Source organism: Embiotoca jacksoni, unplaced genomic scaffold, assembly GCF_022577435.1.
Source record: "Embiotoca jacksoni isolate LCO1_2020_lvr unplaced genomic scaffold, fEmbJac1.0.p SCAF_25, whole genome shotgun sequence".
NCBI lineage: Eukaryota > Metazoa > Chordata > Actinopteri > Embiotocidae > Embiotoca > Embiotoca jacksoni.
In genome coordinates, this window is record NW_027185376.1 from 2,534,807 (window position 1) to 2,546,720 (window position 11,914).

The following is an 11,914-nucleotide window of genomic DNA, read 5'->3' on the forward strand; positions in this document are numbered from 1 at the left end:
ATTTTGGCTTCCAGAAATTATGTACGCTCGTGTCATTGTTTTTATATACCGAAGGAGAGCTGAATGTGTACAGTGGTGTGTTTGAGAGCGATCTAAGAAAACGGGGGGGGGGGGGAGAGAGAGAGAGAGAGAGAGAGTGTCATCTGTCGGTGTTGGAGGGGGTCCCGAAACGTCACATCCCAGGGCGCCGGAGGGAGCTTGTTGAGATCTGCGCACCACAGAAGGGGAACAAGCAGCAGTGCCTTGACTGATCTCCAGACCACAGACCTTCACCCCTGATTGCAATCTAAACGAAGACTACCGCATTTTAAACTATTTCAACCATGAAGCTTGGACTGCCACTTATTCACTTGTTAATAACTTTTCCTCTCATCGGGGGGTCACCTTTCCAGTACAGCATGTTTCAGGGAAACGCATATTCTGGCACCGACACGCGACAAAGGAACAAGTGAGTAAACTGGATTTGTATCATTTCTAACATGTTTGCAAGTTAATAAACTATCCATTTGTTTTCTTCTTATCTGTGCGTAATTGTTAACTTTTAGCCACCCATTCAAAGCGTACGCACCGCAGCATTCTGCTGTGCGTCAGGACTGATTTAACGAGTACATTTCTGCAGAAACTGGTGCGCGTACGTCGTGCACAAGAACGTGAGCTGCGCTGTTGCGGGAGGCACGGAGAGCTTCGTACAGCCGGAGGTTCTACCGTGTCCACCGGAGCTGCCAAACTGTGCGCAGCAAGTGATGTAAGTTCCCAGAAGTCTCACACGGTCAGTTGAGTGGAGGGCGAATATTCTGGGCTTTTGTCAATATTTCTCACAATATGAAGCAATACAGTTGCTAAAATCATACAGCCAGTGCTGATCAATAAACACAAATTAGGGATTGAGCTGTTGTTGTCTATTTACAGTATTTATTTGAATTCCTCTTCCCACAGAGTCTGCAATATTCCTGTGTGTTAAACTATATGTTTTTACACGCCATCATTATCCTCACCTCCCAATTTATATGATGAATTTGTTTTTCCCTCATGGCAAACTAACAGTTACTTTAAAATATCATAACATGTTTGTAAATGCTTTATTTAATTTTTTTTTTAATGCACTTCTTTGTTTTTGCTCTTAATAGGGACTCATAAAATTAGATTTATTTTCAGCAGAATTCTAAAAACATTACTCAGACATCCCCTTTGTTTTTCTTCAGTTAATTGAGCAACAAATGCACCATTGATGTGCAGTTGATGAACTGGTGGGAGGATCATGACTACAGATCATATTAAGCTTGTTTCCTGCCAGTTGCGTGATAAATTCACTGCAAATGTGACAGATGTTTTTCTCGTCTTAGTTGTCAACAATCAGATTTTACTTTTGTTATTTCATGTTTACTTTCTATTGCCAAGACTGAGAATGATGTGATGAAAACAGGATAATTGTTATTTCTGACATATATTATTAATCCACTCAGACCTGGTATATGTTTGCTGTATTCATGTGTAACTGAGAAAGCTGAATTATATCTTAATGTCCCCAGATATCGAACACAGTTTAGACCCACCTACAAGATTGCCTACAAGACTGTAACAGAGCTGGAGTGGAGGTGCTGCCCGGGGTACCAGGGCCACGACTGCCGGGAAGTGAAAGACATGAAGCTTCTGCAAGTAGAGCGTTTGCCTCACGATCCCTCTGCCTCTGGGCATTCTCCAGTCCCACAAGGTGAAAGATATGATCACAGCACGAAAATATGCAAAATGAAAAAATAGCTGCTTGTAAATGGTCTTATAAAGGCATTCAAATTCCTGTTTCCTAATCATCTCTCCGTTATTTCTTGCTGTAGCTCCACAACAGCGAACAGACAGCCTGAGAAACCACCCGTGGGGAGGGGAGGGGCAGTTCAGAGGTCACACGGGTCACAGGCCACCACAGGGTCACGGAGGATCTCACAGTGCTCAACACCTGGAGGAGGAGGTGCAGCGACTGTCCCAGATGGTCCTCGACATGCAGGCGAGAATGACAGACATGTCCTCCAACCTGAGGCTGGACTTCCAGGAGGATGCCAGTAAAATGTTGGTGACGCTGCTGAATGACCTCAAACAGCCCGCCAGCGCCCGGGGAGCGGAGACGGAGACCCAAACCTTCCAGGTGCAGGACTTCTCTTTTGACCACGGGACGCCGCCGATGGACGAGGTCATGAGTAAGATCATCCAGTTCTCAGATGACCTGGAGTCCAAGAGCAATACCCTGGATAGCCTGCTGGGTCGTGTGAACCACCATGACGGACAAATTCGTCTGTTAATGGAGGCCGCCCAGACCCCGCTGTCCACGACCCCTTCTGCTCCCCCTGCCGGGGATTCGGACCTGCGAGCCTACCTGGACAGTAAGATCCAGGCTCTGAGGGAGGAGCTGATGGAGGGCATGGAAATCAAACTGGCCGACTTGAAGAACTCCTGCGACTATAAAATCATGTCAGTCCAGGAACAGTGTGAAGGACAGGAAGTAAACTACCTCAGCCTGGCCGAGCTCATGGACTCAAAGGAAACTGACCTCCGCAGCGAGATCCAGGACCTCAAGGCCAAGCTGGATGATCCAGGAAAGGAAACGACCCGGGTGTCAAACTCTTCCGTTCTGACTCGAGTGGAGAACCTCGAAATCCGTCTGAATTCATCGGGGAAGAATTGCGGTGCAGTGACACAGTGTAACTCTGTAGAGGAGAAGCTGAGGAAAGAACGGGCCGAGGCTGTCGGAGACCTCAGGGACACTCTGGAGGACAAGCTGGCCTCCATGGAGGACAGACTCGCCACCCTGTTGGTAGATACAAGCACCGACTCCCCGTCTGGCGGTCAGCTGGAGAGTCCGGATGCGCTGCAGAGGGACATTAAGTCTCTAAAGGGCTCCGTTCAAACTCTGGAGGATAGATTTAATGTCTTGGACCAGTTGTGCGCAAAAGAGTGTGAAGCTAATTTGACTGTTGTAGAAAAACTTCAGCAAGACTTCCAGAGCTGCAAAGCGTCTGTGGACGCCATGGAGACTCATCTAAAAGCCCAGAGAAGTGGCATTGGAGCCGTGGAGGGGCAACTCCTCAACTGCAGCCGCAGCATTGAGAACGCACACGGAGAGTTGAGCTACCTTAAAGGCCGCGTGGGTCGGCTGGAGGGCTCCCTACCAGACGGAGTCCACCAGCAGTCTGACACTCTGCAGAGCTTGAACTCCACCTGGGGTCGAGTTAAAACGGGGGCCGAGCGGGAGGCCGAGGACCTTCTGGAGCTCCACAGAGTGCAGCATCAGGACCTGAGGCGGCGGCTGGACGAGCTGGGCGGGGAGGTGAGAGCCGAGGCCGACCGCTGCAGGGGAAAGACGCACGACGTCGGGGAGGAGGTCGCCCGCGTGGACCGCCGCATCATCGATGTGGAGACTCTGTGCGGCAAGCTGGATCCCATCTCCGGCAGCCTCCGGAGGATCAAAGAGGGGCTGAATAAGCACGTCACCGGGCTGTGGACCTGCGTGAACCAGATGAACGGCACGGTTAGAGCTCATGCCCAAGATATCGGCGGACTGAGGGGGACGTGTCAGAACCTCCAGGACCACATCTCGGACGTAGACAGAGACCTCCAGGCGCTGACGAACGGCTCTCCCGGGAAGGAAGGTAAGCTGTCTGTGTTGTAATGAACTGACACTTTTTACTGCTTTATAGTGCGAGTACTTTGTTTCGAAAATAATTTTAAGTCACACTATCTAACTTGTAAAAAAAAAAAAAAAAAAAAAAAAAAAAAAAAGGAATAGCACATTCTTCTTTGAAGTTGAATCTCTCATTAAAAACGCCCCCGATCAAATCCATACACTCTGGGTTTGCTGCTACAGCCCTCTTTGGTCTGGTAGGCCCATCATTAGCTACTGGTTTTACAGTAGTATAGACATGACTGACTCTACGTAAATGCCACTACTCACAGTCACATAATCCTTTCTCAAAAACCCATTTTTCCAGGTTTTTATCCGGCTAAATTGAATTTATGATCCACAGAAGTTTCAACGGTAGAAGCCTGAGATAGCGATCGAATAGCTGTAACATTAACCGGGCTTTTTTAGATCACTGCCTGGGCCGGGAGCCCGTTCCTCCGTCACCAGGGTGACTGTATTATTGGAGAGGTTGACTTGTTGTAATGTGTGTGAGTGAGAGGAAGTTGGACTTTCATTTAATCATGTTCTCAGATGAAAGCAGGCAGGCTTTGATTGAACACACATGCCTGATTTAATGGACCCCACTTGTGTTGAGCAATGCCTTGGCATAAAGAAAAAAAAAAATGCTCACTAGGCTTATTTGTGCATCCAAGTGTGTGTGTCTGTGTCTGTCTTCAAACCCTATACCTGTGTGTACTTAACGTTCCGGGTGTAAAATGTTTTTAGAGCGATCTTGTTCTTGTCCTTAAATAACACGTGGAGCCGTTGTTATTGGATCTCATTGGAACATTTGCCTCTGTATCTGTGAGCCTGTTTGAGAGTATAGATTTTTGTATCGGCACATATGTCGCATATTTCTCGCGTGAGTCTAGCTCCTTTAATGGCCCCTACGAGACGGAGCTGGACTTCGCCGGACTCTCCCAGTTGTAAATGCGAACTAGAAGCACGCCCATGATGTTTACGAGCCGAGGCTCTTCCTCCAGGGCCTGCCAGTTTCAGCAACTGGTTTATGGGGCAGGTGATCCGCCATAAAGTTCAGAAAATGATGAAGGGAGGGGCGAAATAGTCCTGGTGCTTTTTTTGGGGGGGAGGGGAGGGGGGGGTGGGTCCAGTCCAAGATGCCAGTTTTCTGTGATGACTGACAAATGGTGTCACTCCACCCCTTTGGATTCTGTCATAATAAGGCATTTCATATTTGTCATTCTGTCATTGGGACGTTTTCTGGGGAGCAAAGCTGTTCATGCTTCCCAACTCTCTGAGATGTTAGAGGCCACTCTGCGCTCGGCTCTCTGTTTGCCTTTGCTCTGCCACCTACCTCATCCCATTGTCTCCCTCCCTGCTTATCTGAGGAGAGTGGAAAAACGCTGCTCGCCCCACGGAGACCGAGACGCACTTTATCAAAGATCCCCTCACGGGTATCTCTTGAGCCGAGAGCTTTCAGTGTGTTTGGATTAGGTGCCACCGGATTGACGTTTCAGTCTGTTTCCACTTCGGTGACGTTTCTTCCTTCTTCTCCATCCCATCTGCAGCTCGCTCGTATTTTTTTTGAACTTCCACGGCTGAGTTCCTTTTCTGTTGAAATAAACAGGGCCGCACCGAGGTCCCCAAGGCCATTCGTCAATATGTTTACCATGATGTCATGCCAGTAACCTTGAACGAGGGGGTCAGGAGAGGGGTGGGAACCAGAGGAGCTGTGATTTGTAATTTCCTAAATTATTTTTGTTCCTTTTTTACTGCAAACCGTGTTCCTGGACAAATTCAGTGTTCGTTGACAAGTCATTAAATTAATACATATAAAATACACATAAAGCAGTGAGATTTGCTTGAAAATAAATGTCTTCATTCAACAGTGGCCCAAATATTAATCGAATGAGTACATTACAGATTTGCTTATATCCTCAAAGTTGAGTAAAAACAAAGTATTAAAAATGAATTCTTGACTTTATAGCAGTAAAGTAGTGACTTTCTAGATAGACTGAATTAAACGATCTCAACAGGAGGTCCACTTACCAGCTTTTTCTTGGAACTTTTAAATGCATTTTACAGTTTGAATCCGTGACAATTCCATAAGATTATGGGATGAAGTTGAATGCTCTTTTTATTTTTTAGACAATTAAAGGTATTTATTGAGTTTGTCCACTCGTAGCACTTTTGAGTGATGTTTTCCCAAGAGTTTCTCCAAATAACGGGCCCGTTCACGTGTGGTATTATCCGTCCTGGGGGGACCCGATCACAACTGGACAGCTCTAACAAGTAGGTCAGTCCACACAGGGCATTACCGTGTATCTCCACATTCATCTCAAGGGGACCACTTGTGAGCGGATCTCACTTCCCCACCCTATATGCAAATGGACATGTACACCACGCATTGTTGTATATTTGTTTCGCTGATCTCATTTCTGTAAATGTCTGAACACAGTTCAGTGAAATTGGAACTCGCATAACGAACCGTCGGGACCCGATCCGTTCGGGCCAGCTTATTTGGGGTTTGAGAGGGTAGGGCGCTGCGCTGCGGTGGGAAAATCAACTGTGCGTGGGGGAAGTGGCTCTTACAGCTGTGTGTCGGAAATTAGACAAAATAAACTGACGTACAAAAGCCAAACCCATAAGGAGTATTGGTCCTTCAATGCGTACCAGAAGGCAATGTGGTCATATGCGTCCCAGAGCGCCTCTGAATGTGTTCTGAGCTTATTAGTTTTCAGTCTGTCCATTCAGGCGTCCCTGGCTGCGTCAACGCCTGAACTTCTCGATGACCACAAGTGATCCGGGACGGACGCTGTTGCTGCCAAATGCTCGCTGGGATCCGCATAATTCATGCGAAACACAGTCCTGCAGCTGGTTCCACTGTTGCTACATTTTGCCTGAAAAAGCAGCGAAGACTTCAAACAAACAACAACGTAAACAATGCATGACTGTAATGACACACACACATACAAAAAAAAAAAAAATAGAAGAAGCACCCTGAGCACATGAGCTCCATGTCAAGGACACACTGTGTTTCTGTGAGAAAATAGTGAACGTAAACAAAACTATTTCAAACTTTTTATTTAAGAAAACGACGTTTAACTCTCGGTTACGAGCTGTTGTTGGTTTTTTTTAATCAAGAGTTTTGTCTTGCGTGTCTGTGCATCTCGTGCTCGTTCTTTTAAGTCTCTCGTTATGTAAATGTATGCCGGTATTTACACTACAAAGTGCCTCCTCCTCGGTGTGTTAGCGCGAACGCGTGTGTGTGTGTGTGTTTGTGTGTGTGTAAAATGTATGTTTTCTTAACTCCTCGTAGCACGACGCATCCTTTTCCTCGCGTTTGATAAGAACGCCTCGAAAGTAGAACTGGAGAGCTCCGTCACGGAAACCTGGTGATAAGAAACGTGCTTTCCCCCGCTTCTTCGCTTTGACCCGATTGAGGTCAAGCGGACAGGCGCCGGTCACTGGGTCAAACATGACGCAACCCCACCGACCTGAAACGAGATGGGACCTGACCGAAAGCCCTCGGGCAGAAAACCAAAAAAAAGTCTTCGGTTGTTTGTCTGTCGCTCTTACAGCCCCCCCCCCCCCCCCCCCCCCCCCCCCGTCACCTTGCCAGAGGAGTTGTTGAGTTACCTGCCACGAGGTCGCTGTCAGAAATGTCGCAACCGATTCCTCTTTCTCTCCCCAGCTCGTGCTGAATCCATGGATATCTAAATCAAAGCCTTGCGCTGTGGTGACTCGTAACATCCACATTCACCATGCAGCTGTGCGGTTATTATAACGCGGTGCGTCATGTAGAAGAGTGGGGGCTCTCGTGACACAAGGGGACTGTCGTGTCCTGGAACTGGTGCGTAAGGGACCGGACGACTAAAGGGAGCGTTTCCAATGCTGCCTCGGTGGGAGAAGGCAAAATTTGCGGTCGACATGCAGATCCAGCTGCATTTGTTTACAGCTCACCTCTTTCATCAGGACAAACACTCTCGCACGCCATTGCGCATCCTGCTTTTTGTTGGCTCCGGAGTCTGAGATCCCTTTTTTTTTTTTTTTTTTTGAATCGCTCGGATCAAAGACATCTCTTTTATATAAGCAGCGACATGCACATGTGGTGATTCGCAGACTTTACCCCCCCCGTGCTGTTTTTACAACGACGACGCACCGGTCTGTCTGCACATGTTGCGTTTAACAGGCAGACTTCTCTGGCTCCCAACACTACCTGACCCTTTTCCCCCCGGGGAGTGGTGGTGGGGGGGCGGGGGGGGGGGGGGGGGGGGTGAGGGGGACAAGCTGTCTGGTGATTGAAACATGTGGCCGTGCCTCTGTGTGCTGCTGGTATGCCTTTTATGTGCCGGATTTTCCCTTTTGGAGCAGCAAAATCGGGGGGGGCCTGCTGTGTCGTTTGTAGACCAGAGAGTAAAAGCGACAGCGTGTGTGTCCCCCCCCCCCTCCCCTCTCCGGGCCTAGGAGGGATGATTTCTCGATAAGCTCCAGGACTCGTCTCAGCTGCGTCTCCCAGGAATGCGGCCGTTCAGAGCCGATCACTGGATGACGGCGGATCAGAGCGGTCTGTCATTTTGTCTGTAGATGATGACAAGACTCCGACAATCCCGACTCACCGGTAGCACCGCCCATAAACGTTGTCACTTCAAAGAAAACATGCAATTGTGCTCAAGAGGACATGCAACATAAAAAATAATAAAAAAAATACAAAAAAACATAAAGCGTCATCAACAAACACACTTCACTGTTGCTTCCTATTAAACAGAGATGGCAGAGGTGAGGGGGGGAGGGAGACAAACAACAGAGTTGTATCAGATGTATGACGGGGTGGTGTGATTCAGCCTGGTGTTATCATACCCAGATTTGTAACCACATGAATACATGGGCCTGGCCTCACTCCACTGGGCATTGTTTCCTTTGGTTGCATCCTACTTGGGCGTTCACCACAGCTTCATTTTAAAACTAATGGAGCGGCCTTTAAAAAGTCGGCGTCGACCACCACATGATGTATGATGTGTGGCGAAACTCACCAAGCTGCAAACAACAGAAACCAATCCTCCAATGTGAGCAGAAGGCCACGCCATGTCAGCAAATGACCAGTGTGTTGTTGTTGTTGTTTTTTTAAAGTCAATTTGAGGACACGAGTAGCTTTGTTCTTGCTCCTGGCTTCAGTTTATCGATATAAACACACAAATCTCAGTGAATCTGAAGTCAAGAGAAAAATACTGCTTCATATTTCGGAGGACTGGTGTGTTTTATCAGTGAGCATTACCTGTTTTTCTTTTTTTTTTGGTCTTTTTTGTCAATAATCTGTCAATCTTGTACATGTCACACAATCTGAATTAATTCTCTTCCTCCATGAATCTTAGTTGAACTGCCAACCAAATCACACCACATGCCTATTGTGGGCAGTTTTATACATCAGTGTGCAGGACTGCCTTTTTTTTGCATTAGTAATATTTCTATAATTTACATTTTACCCATAAATACATTCTTTACTTCTTTTTCCAGAAACAAAAAAAATGCTTTACCTCAAAATATCAACATTTTAAGATTCTGTAAAATTACCAAGTCATTCTTTACGTGACCCAGTCCTGTTTAAATGGTTAAGTACACATTATTTTATCTTCGTCTTGTATGTGTACATAAGACTGACAATTAATCTTTCTATTATGACGTGTTCTGTATGACGTCTTCAGTGGCAAGAAAAGTTTGTTTACGTGACATGAAAGACATGAATGGGGAAATTCTGACATGCCAGTGAGTCATTGCAGTGAGTCATTGCAGTGAGTCAACACAATCATAGGAAGCTGCCATTGAAAAGAATGCAAATGTTGAATGATATACAGTAAGTTACATATGTATTTAACAAGTCAAAATGTCTACTTTTAGATAGATTTATTACTGAAAAAAAAAATGCTATATTTACAGTGAGAAGTGCATTAACAGGGAGATAACTGTAGACATCTAGTAGGTCATTTTCCTAATCAGCGGACTCAGAGGAGAATCCGCTCATAAAAAAAGAAACTTTTATCTTCATAAAACTGATGCCCTTTTGCTTCTCCTGCTCATAATTGTCTCTAAAGTCTGTATGCAACCAGATGTTTTGTTAACACATCTGACCTCCGAACATCTGTCTCTCCGTGACCTCCCCCTCGCCCCCCTCGCCCCCATCGCTCACTCCGTATCTCCTCTGTTCAGGCGTTCAGGTTGGAACGGAGGACACGGAGCTTCCTCGGCGTTCAAATAAGAGTCTCTCGGAGCCGATGGGCCCCGTGGAGGCCGCCCTCCCGCAGCCGCCTGTGATGGAGACCGGAGAGGCCGGCCCCCCCGGCAGGATGACCTCATCCAGGTTACCTAAGGGGGCCGACGGCAGCATGCAGCCCATTCAGGGTTTTGCTGGCGCCCCGGGTGAGAGGCTGTTCCGCGAACTCTGCTCTACATGTTTGTAAGCATTGCTTCATGTCTCATCTTTTACTTTTATTTCATAGCTTCCCCCCTCAAATCTGCTGACTCTGTAAAGACCAGCGTGCCTCTGACCTCAGGTAAATGTTCCTTTAACTTTCCCGTGTTGAATTACAGTCAGACTTTTCGACAGTCAATGAAACTGTCTTTTCATGAACAGACGTGAGCGTGTCCAGCAGACCTCCGCCACAGAAACCGGTCACGGCTTCAGGTCAGAAGTTATTCGTTATTCAACTTCCCGCCTCCGTTGCTGCCACGTTTGATAACGGGTACATGTTTCCACCTCCTGTGTTCAGGTGAGAAGGTGTCGTTCTCCGCTGGTCTGACTCTCCAACCGTTTCAAGGAGACGTGGGAATCATTCGCTTCGACAAGGTGCTGGTCAACGATGGAGGACATTACAACCCGCACACAGGTACCAATCACCGCTGTCTCACTGCCCGCTGAGAGGAGCCATGAAACCACATGACCGCATAAATACAAGCAACAAATCTCACATTTTCTAGACATTTCACAAAAAAACAAAAAAAACGTGACCATCTCGTTGGTTCAATCTGTGGGATTAAATCCTTTGTTCACGAATGCATTAAAATAGGGCAGGAAAGTCTGGTCAAAATCAAATGTCACCTTATTTTTTCAGTAAATATCTCGATATTGTCTGGAAGATTTGGAGCTTTTACAAAGTATTTAATACAAGTTTCTTTTGAATAAATAATCATCAGTTAGGTGGATTTAAGTCGGGTGATAAAACAGATGTTTTCTATCTTCTGTCATGCAGCTTTTAAAACCATGAAAAGTCAACACTTATGTCATATCACGATATTATGACATTTAAAATATACAACGATATGTCAAGACATATTAATCTGTGGCCCATCTCGGAGACAAAATTCAATTAGACCCATGCAGCAGTTGTGGAGATGTTTCAGTCCGCGCCTACACTCCGTGTCCCCGCCGTTAAAAACACGATAACAAATCATTTTCCTTTAGTAAGCATCAGCGTATTCAGGGACATCTCTCCCGTGTCCCCAGGTATCTTCACAGCTCCCACAGATGGACGTTACCTGGTGACCGCCGTGCTCGCAGCCCAGCGAGGCGAGAAGGTGGAGGCGGTCCTGTCGGTGTCCAGTCACACAATCCAGAGGCTGCACTCCGCCGGTTTCTGGCCGGGGACCGCCACGCCGGCCCCGTACGAACAATGCAGCTGCAGCAGCTCCGCCTCGCTGAGTCTGGTCCTGTCTCTGAGGCGAGGAGACCGAGCGGGACTCGTCGTGACCGCCGGGAAGCTCGCCGCCTCCGCCTCCGCCTCCTCTGAGGTCCTGTCATCTTTCAGCGCCGTGCTTCTTTACGCCAGCCCATCAAAACGGTAGCTCCTCCACTCAGAGACAACCGACCCCTTACAATCAGTATGGTGTACATTACTGATTACACACCAGGGCTCACTGTGAGATTATATCATCAGAGGAGGGAAAGACACTATTCACCAGTTGGAAACAAAAAGCAGAAAAAAAAAAAAAAAAAAAGTCTTCAAATACTGACATTTGTTGTTATCATGTGCTAATATTTAATTTTCATTGCTATTATTTTATATTTTTTATTGTGAAGTTTATTTTTGAACTAGCTCTTACAAATGATTGCTTGAATGTGCAAATTGTCGGCGTAAATCTGATTTTCTTCCTTGATATTTAAAAACACGGCATCATTCCCCGACAGCAGTAATTATGTATGCACGCACGCACACACACACACACACACACACACACACACACTCCTTTTCGGTGCTAAAATGTAAAAAATAGGTTTTGGTTGTTCTTTCA

At 46.8% G+C, this 11,914-nt stretch overlaps 1 protein-coding gene across 1 annotated transcript; it reads left to right on the forward strand.

Moving 5' to 3' along the window:
- Positions 1–222: 222 nt before the first annotated feature.
- emilin2b (elastin microfibril interfacer 2b) lies at positions 223–11,862 on the forward strand. The gene is made up of 9 exons (XM_069159583.1): positions 223–448; positions 620–745; positions 1,530–1,711; positions 1,833–3,638; positions 9,836–10,045; positions 10,126–10,179; positions 10,260–10,310; positions 10,396–10,512; positions 11,130–11,862. The coding sequence occupies exons 1-9, from the start codon at positions 324–326 to the stop codon at positions 11,465–11,467; spliced, it is 3,009 nt and encodes a 1,002-aa protein (XP_069015684.1). The 5' UTR covers positions 223–323; the 3' UTR covers positions 11,468–11,862.
- The last annotated feature ends 52 nt before the right edge of the window (positions 11,863–11,914 follow it).